This window comes from Melospiza georgiana, chromosome 1 (assembly GCF_028018845.1).
Source record: "Melospiza georgiana isolate bMelGeo1 chromosome 1, bMelGeo1.pri, whole genome shotgun sequence".
NCBI lineage: Eukaryota > Metazoa > Chordata > Aves > Passeriformes > Passerellidae > Melospiza > Melospiza georgiana.
The window spans coordinates 60,887,781-60,905,669 of record NC_080430.1 but is presented as its reverse complement, the minus strand read 5'-3'; the positions used below and the strand labels follow the sequence as shown (position 1 = coordinate 60,905,669).

General features: G+C 42.4%; 1 protein-coding gene across 2 annotated transcripts in view; it reads right to left on the bottom strand.

Moving 5' to 3' along the window:
- RECK (reversion inducing cysteine rich protein with kazal motifs) overlaps window positions 1-15,051 on the bottom strand; it is a 50,173-nt gene extending 35,122 nt beyond the window's left edge. For both annotated transcript variants that reach the window (XM_058033205.1, XM_058033196.1), the window contains exons 1-4: window positions 14,973-15,051; window positions 12,704-12,762; window positions 8,663-8,737; window positions 6,701-6,737 (exon numbers count right to left, since the gene is read on the bottom strand). In XM_058033205.1, the coding sequence (XP_057889188.1) occupies window positions 6,701-6,737; window positions 8,663-8,737; window positions 12,704-12,762; window positions 14,973-15,051 (250 nt within the window). The remainder of the gene's footprint in view (window positions 1-6,700; window positions 6,738-8,662; window positions 8,738-12,703; window positions 12,763-14,972) is intronic.
- Window positions 15,052-17,889: the final 2,838 nt, after the last annotated feature.

The following is a 17,889-nucleotide window of genomic DNA, read 5'->3' as shown; positions in this document are numbered from 1 at the left end:
TTACAGATACACCCTGCTGTTTGTTTCAACAGCACGTCTCTACCAACTTCGCCAATGCAGAAAACATTCCGTGTTCTTTCTCCAAACTTCCTGTGGTGTTTTTGGTCTGGATGGAGTTAAATCTCTTCAGCTGAGCTGGCAAGGGGCTATGTTTTGGACTTCTGACTAAAATAGCATCGATAACACTGGGATGTTTTAGCTACTGCAAATGCAGGCAGCACCCTGGCCTTTTCTGTTTTTCATAGGGACTCACAAATAAGCTGACAGTGCACAAGGGGTTGGGAGGGGACACTGCCAGGACAGCTGACTCCAGCTAACAGTTATGGACTGTTATGCCACATGGCACCATGCTTAGCCATAAAAGCTGGGGGTTGAGGATGGCAGGGGCCGCCCCTGCTTGGGGACTGGGTGGGTATCGGTTGGTGGTAAGCAACTATTTTCTTTTGCTTCACTTGTTTTTCTTGGGTTTGGGTTTTTTCCTCCTTTTCTTGTTTTTCCTTCCATTTTTAAATTGGAAACTGCCTTTATCCCAACCCATGGGTTTTCTCACTGCTGCCCTCTGATTCTCCCCTCTCTCCCACTGATGGGAGAATGAGCAAACACTGGGGTGGTAATGAGCAGCCTGCTGGGGCTAATCCACAACACTTCCTCTGTCATTTATCTCCCCAGCAACATGGTTCCATAGCCAGAACTATTGCCAATAGAAGTTTCCCATCTTCCTGTCTCCCTTAATCCATTTATTTCAGTCTTCGCATGATCATAATTTCTTACCACAAGGTTACATAGAAATATGGTAAGAAGCAAATTGTTGCCATAAGTTGTCTCATCCTCTTAATTTAATAATAAATACAGATTTTCCAATGTTTTCTAAACACCAGAAATAAAATAAAAGAATGCATTTTTATATCTATTTCTCATGTAACCTTAAAGAAATAGGGGGAAGGTTTCATGTATGCAGCTGCCCAGCAGCTGTGATGGACTTGTTACATTCTTTATCTTAGGACAGGAGGTAGAATTATTGAACTCAAATGAACCACTCATTTTTGTTACGAATATTTAAAAAATAAAGCAGTACTTTATTACAGACATAAATTATATTCTTTATGTAGAAATCAAAAAGCAGAAGCATCAACAACCTAATTTAAAAAATGCTGTTAAGCCCAGTGGAAGTGCCAATTTAGAAGAGCCACATGGGATATCCAGTTTTAAAAAGGGGAAGTGAAAGAGCTAGGTGTAAGATCTTAAATTTAAATGCTACGAAAACACTTGGAAAAAGTAATAAAAAATAATTGCAATTAATGGAAAACAATGGCCAACTGATACTTATAATGAAGAAAACTGCCTTTTAAACACACTTGATCATCTTTACAAACACAGGTGGCATACAAAGTCTTGCCAGCATCTGTCTTTCATGACATTCCAATGAGTAAATTAAGAAAATGTGCAAATGGCAAATTTATAAAGGAGGAGCAAAATCTGCGCGAAGCAAAATTAACACATTCCCTGTAGAAATTAAAATACATATAACAGTTACTAAAATACAAATTAAAAGCTTAATGCCTAACACAAGTAAGGTAGCAGCATTGCTCAGCAAGTGGAGGGAGTAGAGGGGCAAAGGCGCACTACAGCTTCTGGTTGTAGCCTGTATTCTGTCAGTTTGACCATCTGAATGGTTCAGACCCTCTGCAGACCAATGATCCATAGGTCTTTCCTCAAGAGGACTCGAAATCCTCTTGACATCTATTCAGAGCATCGCTTCAGCTTTCCAATTCACACCAGTCCAAAGCAGCTGTGAAGGTCACTAACAACTGCAAGTACAGCTCATCTTTCACTGCCACAATTGGGGTGCAGAATTCATTTTTGCAAGGTTAAGCACCTTTTTGACAGTGTCAAAGAGATTGCTGTACTGCACAGATCAGTAGCTTGCAATCAGTGTTCAAGAATCTGGAATTTAGGTTTCACTACATATGTACAGTAAATTGCCAAATCAACCACTCACTGTACTCTGCTTTAGACATAAAATAACACATCAGTCATTTCTGCATAAATTCCTGTGTGGGGATTCCTTTCAATCATAACAGTAATGTTTGGTAGAATGTTTATTAGTAGGACTGATAATGTAAGGCATAAGCAACCTAAAAAAACATCAAAGAAACATCATGTGCAATATGAAAAAAGATTTCCAGAAATTTCTGCTGCAATAACTAGCTGTGTCCAGGAGAAACACATGGTAAATACAGCTGGACAGCTTCAGAAGCAGCGTCACCAAGGAGCAGTCACCAGTAAGTAATCAGGCATCCACAGTTTTTGCAATACAGGGCCTGTGGTTTCAAACATACTGGAACTAAACTTAATGGTGATAAAAGAATGAAACGAGCTACAAACACACAACAAATTAAGAAGGCTAATAATTCTTAGCTGTTGTTAATGTTTTCTTGGCAAGTGGCTCTCTCTCCAGGTTATACCCAACCAGCAGACAAGCTTGTGAATAAATTGATGTCACACTCTCAAGAAACACTGAACTTCAATCTTAATGCAGTAACTTGTGAATTAATTTTGTTGTCAAGGTAGTTACGTGCATTTCTAGATGAAAATATACCTCCAGTGCATGGTCATTTGACTGGAGCCCACAGTTATGATCATTCATCCTATTAATCTGTACCATATAGACTGCTGAGCCATAACACATCATGTACTTGCCTAACACAAACTCCCAGCCTGCCCTCATACGTTCCAGCTCCTTAGCCACTTTACAGTGGCCCTTTGCTGAACTTGCTCTAGTGTGTTCATCGTTTCCTTGTCCCAAATGCCCAGAACTGGACACAGTATCCTTGATGTGGTCTCACCAATGCTGAGTAGAGGGGAAGGATCAGCACCCTTCATCTGCTGGCACCACTGATGCAGTCTGGCTGCCGTTGGTCTTCTTTGTTACAAGGGCACATTGCTGGATCACGTTCCACTTGCTGGTCACCAGGATTCCCAGGTACCTTTCTACCAAGCTGCTTTTCAGCTGGCCAGGCCTCCTGTGTGCTGTGGAGCATGGGGCCTTTGCCAGGTGCAGGACTTTGCATTTCCTTGTCTGTAATTTCATGAGGTTCCTGTCTGCCTATACCTTTGGTTAATCAACATCCCTGTGAACCATCTGGTCTAGCAACCTCTCCTTTCACTTTTGCATCACTGGCGAATACACTGACAGTGAACTCTGCCCCATCATCAATGAAGATGTTAAAGAGGACTAGACCCAGCATCAACCTTCAGGATATGGGCCTACAGCTTCCCTCTATGACGCTGATCAAACCTTCTGACACAGCAATTTGGCCAGTTTTCACTTCACCTCCACTGCTCACTTATCCAACACATACTTCATCAGTTTGACTATAAGCAAGTCATGAAAAATAGTGACAAAATCCTTACTGAAGCTGAGATAGATAATGTGCACTGATTTCCCCTCATCTAAAAAGGCAGTCATCTCATCATAGAGGGTCATCAGGTTGGTTAAGCACTGTTTACCCTTCACATATCCATGCTGACTATAGAGTATCAAGTCTTTGTTCTCGATGTGTCTGGAAATTGTTTGCAGGAAGATCTGCTCTGTTATCTTCCCGGGTTTGAGGTAAAACTGTCCAAGCCTAGAGTTCCTCAGGTCCTCCCTGCCCTTTCTAAAGGCAGGAGTGAAGTTGCTTTCTTCATTCTTCTCCAAAGTACGCATTATCTCCTCCCAATACCCAACTCTATCCTCCTCCATCAAACGCAAGTATTCCTTGCTCTGGACTTTATGACTGATCAGGGACCTGGCAATCCTGCAGGTTCATCTTACCAGTAAAGACTGAGGCAAAGAAAACCACAAGCTATTTAGTGTCATTTGTCACCAGGTTTCTGGCCTCATTCAGCAGCAGGCTCTTATTTTCCTCAGTCTTCCTTTTCTGCTGATATAGCTCAAGGAGCTTTCTGGCTGCCAAGCACATTATTCAACACAATCAACTCCTGATAGGCTTTGGCTTTTCTAATCCCACCATGCATTAAGTGGAGCTTGGATAAGGTGATCCTTGAAAGTCAAGCAGCTCTCTTGGACCCTCCTTTTCTCCAGTTCCACGGCCCATGGGATTCTTCCAAGTAGACTGCCTGTGCCCTCATGTGTTTTCTCTTCTAAAGGTACCCAAGTGATACTAAAGGTATGGGTGATTAAAGCTGCCCATAAACACCAGGCATGTGAACACAAGATTTCTTCCAGCTGCACAAAGAAGGCCTCATTTGCCACTTCAGCCTGATGAGGCAGTGTGCAGCAGATACCCACATCATCACCTGTGCTGGGCTCTCTGTACAGTGCACTCCAGTGCCCACAGGCTGTTCTCAGCTGGCTCACCAGCCATTCCAGCAGAGCTCCGTGCAATCCAGTCAACACTCTCACCTAAAGGGCAACTCCTGCTTCTCATCTTCTGTACCTGTCCCTCACAGCACACCTGCTGTGCCTCTGTGACTCCCAACAGGACAGAAGCCTGGTAACTGCACACAGGTTTCTAACCAATAAGACAGAAAGTTTGTTTACAAGCACTGGAATCAACAGCTTGCCTCCAAGGCCTGGTGGGGGGACAGGAGGGAGAGGGGGAGTCTGAGCAGATGCTGTAAAACTGTTACAGCCTCCTCTTCACACACTCTCCCTTTTCCAAATATAGCATTTTAATTTCAAAGCATTTTAATTTTGTAATTTCAAAGTCTTTTAGAAATTACACATGATACAATTGACTAGTTAAGCCTGATTTCATCTATTTTTGATCTCTCCTTTAAACATTACAGCCCTATGTTGTGATTTATGCTTTAACTTCCTATGCTGGATCAGCATTAATTGACTCTTGGTGAAGAGGGAAAGAGTCAGCCACGGAAGTGATTGTCTGTGAGGAGCAGCTAGCAGCTTCCTCCATGCCAGGCACAGCCAATGACTGGCTGGCTCTGAGAACTGGCACACAGCTAAGCCAGTTAGAGAGGCCAGTAATGTCTCTATGACAACATATGTAAGAAAGAAGAAGAAACCATGGGAAGCTCTCTTTCTGCCCTTGGAGGGATGGTGGGTGCTGCGGCTGAGCCCCTTCCTGGCAGGGGCAGGCTGGGCCCGTTCTGGCTGCTGGGATCCTGCCGGGGCATCCCGGTGACACAGGAGCATCCCGGTGACACGAGCACCTATGGGGCCTGGACTGTGTGACCAACAGCGAGAGCACAGCAAGCAATTCCCTGATGCAAAGCCTGGACAATATCAACTTTTCAGTGCTGCAGAACTCTACAGAATCTTTTCAAATTGATAGAACTTGAGAACAAACAAACCTATGAACACCAACTCTCTTCGAGTGAGGAAAAAAGAAAAGAAGACAGGTGAGGAGAACAACATGGCAGCAGTAAGGTCACTACAAAGAAAGGGAGAGGAGGAATTGTGCTCCGAGCGTCTGAGCTGAGATTCTTCTGCCAGCTGTGAGGAGGACTATAATACAAGAAACTGTTTCCCTGTGATTCATGAAATGCATGGGGGGATGCAGCACCCACTCTCAGCCCATGAGGAAAAGGCCCTCAAGCTGAAGCATGTGGATGCTGAGAAGCTGTGATCTGGTGAGAGGCTTGAACAGAGAGAGAGAGAGCCCTTGCCTCCAGAGACAGAGAAAGACAACCTTGCTTTTATACTCTAGAATGGCTCATCCTTTAAAACTGCACTCCATAAACTAAATAGGTCCCAAAAAGCAGTTGTGGGAAGACTGCAAACTGTGGGGGGGACTTTATGTTGCAAGCAGGTTCTGGGCAGACTATTAGCCATGAAAATTAAAACCACATTGGAAAACTTCACAGAGAACTGCTTCCTATAGAAAAGACCCCATGGCACAGCAGAAGAGACTCCTTTCACTAAGTGAACTGAAGAAAGATCTTAAAAAGTGGCAAACTGACTAAAAATTCCATATTTTGTCTCCCTGCACTGTCAGTGGGAAGAAAAAAGGCTGGAGAGGGGAGGAGAGGTGTTCTAAAGGTTTATTTTAGTTCTCATTATCCTCTTTAATTCTGTTAATAATTTCTTTTTCTTTATACCTCTGAAAGTTTTGTGCCTGCTTTGCCCCTAAAGTGTTTTCTCCTAATCCTTATCTCACTCCATGAGTTTTCTTCCCTGCCTCTGCTTAACTACAGCAGAGGAAAATGAATAAATGATTTCTCATAGGTGAACTGATATTTGGCCAGCTTCAACCTGTCACACTTTCTAAATCCACCTATGTACCAAGCAGTTTGGTTCATAATCTGAGCCCCTGCACTTAAATTGCTTGCAAAATTCTTACTATCTCCCTGTGTTACTCAGTTTTTGGTCAAATTATGCTGCACCTAGAGTAAAGTCATAATTATCAACCGCTTTGTAGATCAGGTTAGGGTGTCACAAAATCAAAAAACCAAAAAAATCTTGAAAAGAAAGAAATGCGGATATTTCCCTGATTTATCACAGAAGAACATGTTTAATTATACAAACATATTAAATATTTTTTAACTAGGAGAAGAAAACTATTAATAAAATGCACAGGTAACTCATTATATACTAGAGGAAACTTAACACACAGTTTAGATGCATAATGGAAGTTAAATTATCATGAAATCAATAGGTGCAGGTGGCAGACACAATATCAAAACACACAGAGGGTGAAAAAGCAACATGATTCAATAGTCAAAAGGTATTTCTTACCTGGCAAAGAAGAATTTATACAACCCCACACTTCTCTCTGAAAAGTAAAAATGCAATTAAGCAAAAGCAAGTCTAGAGAATAAGAGAGTTTATAGCAGACTCAAACCAGCAATTTCAGCATTTTTTCACTGGTTTTAAATATCTGATTGGAAGAATTCTTATATTTAAATATATTTTAAAGAAGTGCTCTAATAGAAGCTGAGTACCACTTCCGTCCATGAGAGGGCTGCTATGCACAGACTATGGAATCAAAAGCAGCATTTTTGCAGGTGCATCACATAATGTAGTTATTTGAAATACACAAGCTAGTCAACTCTCTCCATCAATGTTCACAGAACTAAACTGCAACTTAAACAAAGAACAAGATTTGTCTAGGACTAAGACCTGTGGAGAAGCTTACTGTCCTAGCATTCCTTTCCACCAGCTTAAAAATACCCTAAACACACAATCACACAGAAAACAAATTTTAAAAAGTGCTTCAATCACACTGACACAGCAAACTGTATTGTCACACAGTGACACATCCATCCATGCATCTATCTATCCATCTATTTCTCATCACAGGAACTGATGACTTTCCAAAGTTGCAATGGATCTGTATTTAATGATTTAAGACTGTCCTCCTCTGTATCTGTAGAGGTTTTCTACCTAGACAAGAGCCAAAGCAAGATCAAATGAAGATGGTAAAGAGCTGCTACTTTTGCAAGTTCCATCCCTTTGATTCAGTTGACTTCCTTTATTTAATGAGGAGGTTAATGGTGGGAATCAATGACTTTTAGGGTCTTTTCCAACCTAAATGCATCTATGATTCAAAGAAAAACTGTCTTGTGTTGACAGTTACTTTTTAAATTAATACCAGGCAATATCACATTCCTTGAAGGAACACACACAACACAATGTCTGTAACCAGTGCTCAATATTGACCATCTGATTAAATCAAAACCCATCTGTTCATTAGTGAAATGGCACCAGAACAGCTGTCCAACAAGAGAGGAGATATGTGAGAGCAGAAAATAAAGTATTGAGTTAAATGGTTAACTATTTCACATATCTAGATATTACCCATTCAGTGATATTAATTTAAGGTCCACACTGGACAACTGACTTGTCACTTATAAAGATAATTGGGAGCTATAAAAATCATTGAGTCATTTCCCCCCTTTTCAGATAATCTCCAATCCTGTCTTATCAGAAGCACTTCTCTACTATACAGATAAGATTCTACTTGTCTTATCAGGGAATGAAAGATAAAGAAAAGCAGTACCAAACCAAATGCTACTCATCACTTCAACAGGTTTTCACGGACAGGTTTTACTCATACTAGGAGCTGTCTATAACCTTCTGGACTGAACACCCACCAAAGCATTGACAGCTGCACCTGTGGCCCGGCTGGGCCTGGCCTGTGACGTCCCCAGTGCTGGAGAGACTGATCAGAGACTGAGTGAGCTGAGCTGCAACCCGGGGATGAAGTTTTTGGAGCAGCAAAGAGTTTTATTGTTTAGTATTGCTTAGGTTTTGTAGTATAATAAACAGGTTTTTTCCACTTTTCTCCAAAGAAGTATTTTCTCCCAGACCGGTTAGAGAGAAGGGACGATTAGATCTGCTTTCCCACCGAAGCCCCTTTGGAGATTCTCTCCCAAATCTGCTCTAAACCAAGACATTCAGTTTCTCAGGTAAGGCCATTAACAATTTGGTGCAGCTATCAGGGCCTTCTTGTCTGTGCCCAAGACCTCATGGCTTTGTGCCATACACATGTTGGAACATATGATCTAATTTAAGTCACTACCATTAACATCCAAGTGACAATCACACAAGTTTTTACAACACAGATAAGATTTTTATTGCATTTTATAGCTTATGCATGCTACCTTACTGCAAGTAAAGTAATTTATGATGGCTTTAGAAAAAAATCCTACTTTGAGGTTCAAATCTCATATGAAGAGCTTTTCTAAGAAGCCTTACCATTGATTCTGGACAATACTCAGGTGCTCGCTGCAGTAAGTGCTTCAAACGGGAGTCACTCTTAGAAGACAAAATCTGTTAGAAACAAAACACACCTTAAAACAGTGAATGTTCTGCACATTAAATACTTTTTTCAATTTATTTCACTGTTTTTAGTTTGTCTAATATCTACTCTTTGACAACTTTGCCTAACAGTTTGTATGAACAGAATTCAAATTTAAGATTTCTTTTTATATATTTCTAGTTTTCACAATATGTTTTACTTTTTATAGAGATACAATCTTTTCTACTTAGAAGAGAATGAGAATTTCCTCCACAAATATTTCAATCAAAAAGTTTCTACTGAATGTGGAAGGGCAATGTTAACGAGAGGATTTCTGCTGCACATATCAAAATACTATACAACTCTATTTTCTTAATTAACCTTCTGTTACATGTTACATGACCTCAAGCAATTAAACTTCAAAAACCCCCTGAAACATAATTTCTGTAGAAAAAGGTAGAACAAAACCAAGACTAGTTAAAGAGACAATCAAAACTAACAGGGGAATGCATAGTACCCACATGTAAACTGAAACCCGAGAAGCTCGCTAGACTGAGGATGCTGTTCCTTTAGCAGCCTAATAAAGTTTTATTTATAAATTAAAACAAGAAACTGGTCAACAAGAAGAATGGAAACAGACTTATTAATGTGTGATATGAAACTGGAAATGACATAACTGAAACAGATGAATTTCAGAAGCAAAAGTACAATACAGTTCTAGTCTAAATGTGTTCTATTCTAACATGATAAACTTACTGAAAGAAAATCAAGAGAACAACAGCATTTGTTTCAGAAACAAGAGCAAAAAAAGAACTGCATTAGTATTTTGACTCTTCTGAGGTCATAGAATAATAAAATAATTCAGGCTGGAAGGGATCTCAGAAGATCATTTATTTCAGACTTGTGCTCAATGAAGGGTAAACTACAAGACTAGACCATGGTGTCCATCTGCTTATTCTTCCCATCTGTCCAGGTCCCTCAGGATGACAGTCCTACCATTAAGATTATCAACACTTTCTTTGAGCTTCACATGGCCTGAAAACTCAATGAGAGTCGCCTCGACCAGGCTATTAACAAAGATGTTAAACAGGAGAGGTGCCAGGGCAGACCCCTTTGGTATTCCATTTCTTATTAGCCTACAAGCAAAGTAGGACGCACTAACCTCTATCTCTGAGCCTCGTTTTACAACCTGTTTTTTACTCATCTAATTGTCCATTCCTCAAACCCATATGATCCTAAAATGGATACAAAAACATTGAGGGAATTAATGTTTAAAAATTTGCTACAGACAACACAAATGACATCCATGCCTTTCCCCTTATTCAGAAATCCAGCCTTATTACCAAACCAGGTTGGCCAGGAATGATTTACTGACATTAAATCACACGCCTCCTTCAGCAATAGCCTTACATTTTTTTTCCTTCTTCAGCCTTTAACTACTGCCATAAAATGTCTTGTTGCCCTTGACTTTCTCTATGAGTCTCAATTCCACCTGAGCTTTGTCTTTTCCTATATAACCTTACTTGCCTTGGCAAAAGGTCTAAATTCTTCTTATAAAACATCTCCCTGCTTCTACACTCTCTATACCATATCTTTTCTGCACCAAAGGTTGTTCATAACTTCTCTGTTTATCTGAATCAGATTCTTGGAACATTAAGGTGTTTTCCTGGGAGCAGGGACAGACAGTCCTTATGCTTAGAGAAGGATATGGATAGAGTCCTCTGGAATGGTACACAATGAATGCTGCCAGGAAACTTATCACTAATGAAACTTAGCAGAAATAAGATTAGGGAAAAAAGGTCTATTGAAAAAAGAGGGGCCCACTAATTCCTTGCTATGGTATCTGACATGCTGAATCAAATAATCATGAAAAGGAGATGATACTAAAGCTAAGAGTAGAGTAATACTTATTAGTAATGCAAAATAATTAGGTGTTTGAACCATGTTAGTTGACAAACAAACCTGTAATCCACATTCTCTTTTTCAAAAGTCTCACAGTAGCCAATTTACTGGTTAGTCGAATTCCTTACCCTTAATCAAGCCTCCTTCCTTAAATGGCAGGATCCAGGGCAACTCCACTGGGTGTCCTGGATCCACCCCAGTCCCTGGGCTCCCAGGCAAGGCCTCCCTCAATACTATTGCCAGTGTCCATACAGATTTGCAGACAATGGGTAACAGTCTGAGGGTCAAAAAAACCTTGTGATTCCTGCAACATCCTAGATCTGAGTCCCTGAAAACCAAATCACCTTAGCCAGAAAGTCTCCAGTGCAGGTGAGTGCCTCCTTGCCCTGCAGAAGGAAGTGTTTCTCCTGGTGGTATTGTTTACAATCTGCTGGTTAAGCCAAGATGGCTCCTCGACAAATCATTCCTCCTCATCTGCTCTAAGGCCCCAAATCTAATCTGCAAGTGCATATCCAAAAACAGGCATGAAACTTCTTCCTCCTGTCAGCTGCACAAAATAGTTAAGTTACAGAAGATGACAACCAGTAAAATAACAGCAGACAGCTCCTTCAGTTGCACCGCATCAAAGGATCACACAGAAAATAATGCCACTAGCCTGATGTGAGGAAGCTAAGCCAGATCCTTAGAGCATACTTTGGGAGGCACCAGTCCTGCTTCAGACTTTTTCCAGACGTCTCACTGCTAAGATTCTGGATATACTGATTATCTGAGTGGTGAGAGATGATCCAGATGAGGCCAGATCAGAGTGTCTTACAAAACCCACAGAAAACCATGTAATAATTAGAACCAGTATAGCAGAATTGGGATGGAATTTGACAGTAAAAAGCTGGAGGCCTTTCATGAAGAGCCAACAGGAATTCACATGATAAGCTGGAAACTTCAAACCAATGAAACACAAGAAAGAAATGGGCAGATGATTCCAAATGCCATATCAATGCAGCTACTAAATTCACCTTTTTTTTTTTTAATATACAGGAATGGATCTCTTTCTCTTATATCCAAGTTAGAACACAATTTTTTAAGACTGAGTGTCACACCTTTTTTTTTATAATGCCATGTATAGTTTTGCTTACCTGTATTAAGAGAGATAAAATTATTCTGGAAGGGCTGCAAGAATTATTATAGAAATTGAGAGACGATCTTATGCAAAGACACTGTAAGACTTTTCCTTGTTTGGCCTAACAATATGAAAGCTGAAAGAAGATTTGGTTCTATTCTCTAGATATATCAGGGAGGAAAAAGTGCAATTTAAAGTGAAAGTTTTGATAGTACAATCAGAGATAAATATACATTTCATCATAACCAGGTTTATTACTCAAACAGCCCCAAAATAAGCAATGAAAACAAGAAAAGAGGGCAGGTATGATCTAAGAACACAACTTTAACATAAAAACTGTGTCTACGTTGATATAAGTTTTACTGATGTACAATTCTTACATAGATTAATGACTGTAACTACACACACACAAAGCTGTATTAATTACAACCCACAGGTACAAATCTAAACATAAGTTAAGGAAAAATACTTTTCCAGCTTGAAGAATTCAGAACAAACATTATGAAACAAAGCGTTATGAACAAAGTAAGTGAGCAGATTTTTGCTGCATTCACAAAGCCATATATCATAGCGAGATGCTTCGTGGACAAACAAGAACCTGAAGGAAGAAAGAATAATACCAGCATCTTGTTCTTCAGTTTGAACTCCCCATAACTTGGAGACACATAAGATTCATAAATTCTGTAAAATACCTTCAGACCTCTCATTTCCCAATGTGCTTATCACTTCTTGACCAAACTGTGGCCTCAGGTTGGTACTCCTATTTCTCCTCAACTTCAGCAGAACCCATTTTTCAGTACAAAAGGAAAGAGGACTATGGCTCTAAAATTTCCAAGTTCTCATTTTGATACCATTACATCTCACAATTCACACATAGCCTCCAGACAGAGGATCATTACCTTACAAACTTAATGTTGCTACATCATTGTCTAAAGGCACAATTTCAAGTCTGATGGAGTTAAATTTAAAACTAGCTTACCTGTTCACACACATCACGGCACATTAAATTGTCCTTCGCATGGTAACAACAAGACAAGCCTATGGAAGAGCAGCGAGAGGGAAAAAGATATTTAAAAGATTTTAAATACTTAACCATCACTTCTGAACACAATACACACTTGATGCTCTATCAGGACAATTTTCTGTCCCACAGATGACCATGGGAAACGTTCCTCCTCAAAAGGCAAAAAATGAACAAGTTTTGTTCTGAAAATGATGAAGATCCTTACAAGAAGTTTCACAGTTACCCCTGAACACTCACTGTCATCAAAATGAGATCTCACTCCCTTTCTGCCTCTAGTAATATTTCTGCTACTTAACTTGCACTAGCCTGGCACATGGCAAATTCCTTCATGAGACAATTCAATTTATTAACTCAGGGGAAACTTAGAAAAGAATAAATATGAAAAAGTAAACAAAAACCCATCAAAAATCTCTGCAGAGAATATGTGCCTTTGTAAAATTAATCATCTCACAGAATCTGAAAAGTGCAAGAATCAGTCAGGAACAGGTGGTGAAGGAAATCAGACCAGGGGTCTCTTTTCACATAGCTGTTCATTGAATTCTGTTCTAAAAACCTTGGAACAAAACTGCAAATTGTTTCACTAGATGGATGATTAAGACTGGATGGAAGTCATAGAGCAAACACAGATATGAACGCATCAAGAGTTTAAAAAAACCCCAACAAACAACTGAAGCACTGAGAAGTCATGAAAGACCAAACATTAAAGCAGCATTTTTAGCATTATACTCTGCTGTGCTTTGTACCCCCTACCATTCAAATATTTTGTTCATTCATAGTTAAGCTTGGCAAACGTAAAATGAATTAAGCAGTGCCTTAATATCCATTTTCATCCTCACTTTCCTCTTTTTGGACCAGTGTTTTAGAGGACAGAGGTGTCCTTCAAAACTTTTACTTCCACTCACATCTTTACACACAGGATTATTTAATGATTACGGACTTCTGCTAAGATGCATCTGAACTATCTATCACACCGGTACAACAACAACAACAAAAAAAGTCTTTTTCACAACACTTTACCAAATAGATTTTGACTGAACCATCAAGAAGGAACTTGGGCATGAATTCCTTGCAATATTAGTAGGTTTATCAGTGGAAAGCTGGGCCAGAGTACGTCCTATTTCATTCCACTAGCTTTTTGCTGTCTCCCTCCTAGAACTACGCCTCACTGGAAAGCAAAACTACAGACCAACAATGAAATACCCATAAATGCCTTAGTGACTGCAGTCTTCTGCTTTAAAGTATTAGGTGTTTTGTAGTTTCCATTCCTATGACAACAATGTCAGTTATGTATTAAAAGGTGTTTTCCAATATCCATCTTAAGCTGCCTTCTTTTTCCACCGCTCTTTTTTGGTCCTGTCAGGAAGTTACAGATACACACAGATTTCTAGAATGGCTTGGGTTGGAAGAGACCTTAAAGATCAGCTAGCTCTAAGCCCTTCCACTAGACCAGACTTCTTAGAGCGCCATACAGCCTGGTTGGAACATATACAGGAACGTAGCATCCATCCTCTGGGAAACCTGGACATGACTGGAATTCTGGGCTGCAAGCACACATTGCCAAGACATCTGCAATGTGGGGAGCTATTTTACCGCTATCCTTCCCTTTATTAAACGTCTTGCACGCACTTTTTAAAACACTCGAGACCTTGTTCGATATTACTCTTCTACTGAAAACAAAGAATGGGAGCCCTGGAACACACAATCTGTTCTGACACCGCATATGGAAACCCAGGCGTCAGGTTTTACCCATCTGGACCATTTCAAGCCACAGTCCTGGGAATTCACCCGCAGGCAGCGTGACACCGAAGGCGCACATCGGGGCCCCGAGGCACGGAACCCGCGCGTGCAGACGAGGAGGTCTGTGCCCGTCACGCTGCCGGCGGGATGCCGGAGATCCGGCCGCTGTGCAGCTGTGGAAGTGCCCCTCCCCGGCTCCCCTCCCGGCCGCAGGGATTCCGGCAGGCGCGCTCACTCCCCGGGGAGCCGGCGCAGGCACCAGCCCAGACCGGCACCAGGACGGCGCCGCTGCCGCTTCCCGGGCGCGGAGCAGGTGCGGGGCGGCGTCCCCCCACTTGCCCGTCTCCCGCATCCCGCCCCGACAGCGGCCCGACAGGAGAGTCCCGCGGCGCCGCATCCCCGCGGGCGACGCCGCCCCTGCGCCATGTTGTAGAGAGGGACCCGCGGAGCCGCCTCCCCCACTCCCTCTCTCGCGGTCGCTACTCACCGGCCGCCGCGGGGTACAGCAGCGGGGCCGCCGCCAGGCACAGCAGGGCCCAGGACCACCGAGCGGCCGCCGCCGCCATGGTCGGGTCTCGAACCCACGCCGACCCCACCCCGCCCCGCGCCCCCCGGCCGCCGCACGGACAGACGGACAGACGGACGGAGGGAGGGACGGAGGGACGGGCGGGATCTGCCGCCGACAGCGCCCCCTCCCGCCAGCCCCCATTGGCTGAGCCGCCCCGCCAGGCCCCGCCCCGCCCGGCCGCGGACATTCCAGCGGGAGCCGAGCGCGGGGGGGGGGGGTGCTGGGGCCGCCTCCGCCTCCGCCTCCGCCTCCGCCTCCGCCTCCGCCTCCGCCTCCGCCTCCGCCTCCGCCTCCGCCTCCGCCTCCGCCTCCGCCTCCGCCTCCGCCTCCGCCTCCGCCTCCTCCTCGGCCCGCCACTGGGCTGGCCGCCGGCGCCCGTTCTGTGCTGCCAGAGCCGCAGGCATCCCACAGCCTTCATTCCCCGGGGCCCATGGAGCGGCAGGGCCGTGCCCGAAGGGAGCACTCGGGCTCGGTCTGAAAAGAGGACTAAGGAGAGGAGAAGGAGGCACAGACTCGGTTGAATTAGTTTATTTCTATTTTTATATAGTACTTGAATTATTAGCGTAATTCTAGACACAACTTTTAAAGCATTGGTTGCAGCCTTACAGTACTTAAGGGAGGCTTATGAAGAGAAGGGAGAGTGACTTCTTATTCAGGGAAATAGTGACAGGACAAAGCGGAATAATTTATAACTGAAAGAGGAGATATTTAGATTAGATATTCGGCAGAAATTCTTTGCTCAGAGGGTAGTGCTTTACCGGCACAGGTTGCCCAGAAGAGCTGTGGGTGCCCCGTCCCTGGCAGTGTTGGAGACCAGGTTGGATGGCACTCCGAGCAACCTGGTCCAGTGAAAGGTGTCCCTGCCTGTGGCAGAGGGTACAGAACAGCACGGTCTGTAAGGTCCTTTCCAACCTAAACCGTTCTGTGCTTTCTATGGTGGTAAAGCAACTTTATGGCAACATTTTCTGCTTGAAATTGTTTTGTGTATCCAGTGACTGTGAGGGAGAAGTCTCACCGGCCCCAAGCACGGGCTGTGAAGGGGGGTGGCCTCGGGCTGGGAGGACAGAGGTGAGGAGGCTGTCGTGGCTACACCGTGATGCTGATCCATCATCGGTGTCAGATTCAGTCCACAGGGCATACAATGAAAGAGTCTGTAACCGAAGAAGCCTCTGTACAGCAGGGCCACCCCTGCAGTTTATTTTCCATGTAGAGATTGAGCTACTCCCCCCACCTTTTTTTTTTTTTTAATAAGAATTAAAGGGAATTGAAATGTAAGCTATCCAATGAAGTTAAAACGAATTAAAGTTACTGCTCATGCAACTGCTTTACCTTGGTCATTCCAAGGTGAATGGATCAGCTTCTGACAACTCCAGGCTTTTTGGATGAGCACCTTAGCATCCCACTATCAGATTTTCTGGCAATAGTAAAACAGGAAAATTTTCAAGAATCCATGGAATTCAGTGTCCTACAAACTGCTCTTCCTTTTTCCAATCTAATATCCCAGCGACCTCCTTCTCTGAAGACAAGCTGCCAAGCTATTAATGACTCCATGATCTTATATAGCCTGGACAACCTGTAGAAACCCTTTAATTCTAATATCAAGTTATAAATGGTCCAAAAAACAAACCAATGCAATACAGGAGAACACTCTAATAAGTTGAAAAAGTTTTCTCTCTCTCTCTCTCTCTACACCAGTATAGAGTGATTAAAGTGTATTACTTCTTTGTTGGCCAAAGCCAAGCGTAAAAAATAACAGTTGTATTTTAATTTGAAGTCTTTTATTGCTATAATTCTGAATTTAAGAAACTGAAGTCTCAACTATAACCTGATTACACAAAAATCTTTTCACGCCAGGACAGAAATGATGCTGGTATGTAAGTGAGGTTACATGTCAGTTAAATATCTGGGCTTTCCCCCAGCAATCCAAGGTTAACTTCTGCTGATTTTCTGTCTCGGGACTTAAAATTCACGGCGAGCCCACGAGGCGGCGGCAGATCCCAAAGGAAAATAAGTACGACTGTTGAATTTGTGGGCTGGTTTAGATTCTCTGAAAATACCGGGGCCTGAACAGTTTAGATGCGTTCTTCCCCGTAATGCTAAATTGTCTAATCTGGCTTGATTCTGGATGAGGGCGAACTGCTGTGCATCCTGAGTGCCATTATGTGCCAAAGCATTAGCAGCAGTAATTTGTCCCCCAGGCAAACAGGCAGGGAGAAGATGCGGGTGGGTCTGACAATTCAAAGGTCGTTCATTGTCACTCCAAGTCATCTCTTCAGTTCCAGATGAAATATTTGAGACCACTGAAAGTATTTCCTTCACTTTGGAGCAGCAAACTGAACTTTGAATTAATATAAGCTTCTAAAATTCAGCTTTCTTGAAGGGTGGTATGAAGTTTAAACTAATTGTTCTATAAAGCAAAGACTTTTGTCCGTGAGAGTTTGGATGCTGAATCTGCAGGGTACTGTTTTTCACTTAAACCATGTGCATTGGCCTTTTCAAAGCAGCATCCCTTTGGAATTGAATCCTACCCAGTATTTAAGAATGAGAAGTGGCATTCTGGGGCTTGAAATAATTAAATGCCTCAGTGTAAAGCAGTTTGCTACAAGTATGCTGACAGGATAATTTTAAAGTCTGGTGGTAAGACAGAAATCTTACCACCAGATTTTTTCAAGTGTTTTTCAAGTGTTATCTTGTTTTTTTGCTGCTCCTGTCAACTGCTAAGGGAAAAGGAATACTTTATTCTGTATTCTGTATTTCCAGTTGCCTAGAATATAATAATGTCTGCTCAGTCAGCTACACTTTTAGTATTACCTTGAAAAATTTGTTCATTATATTT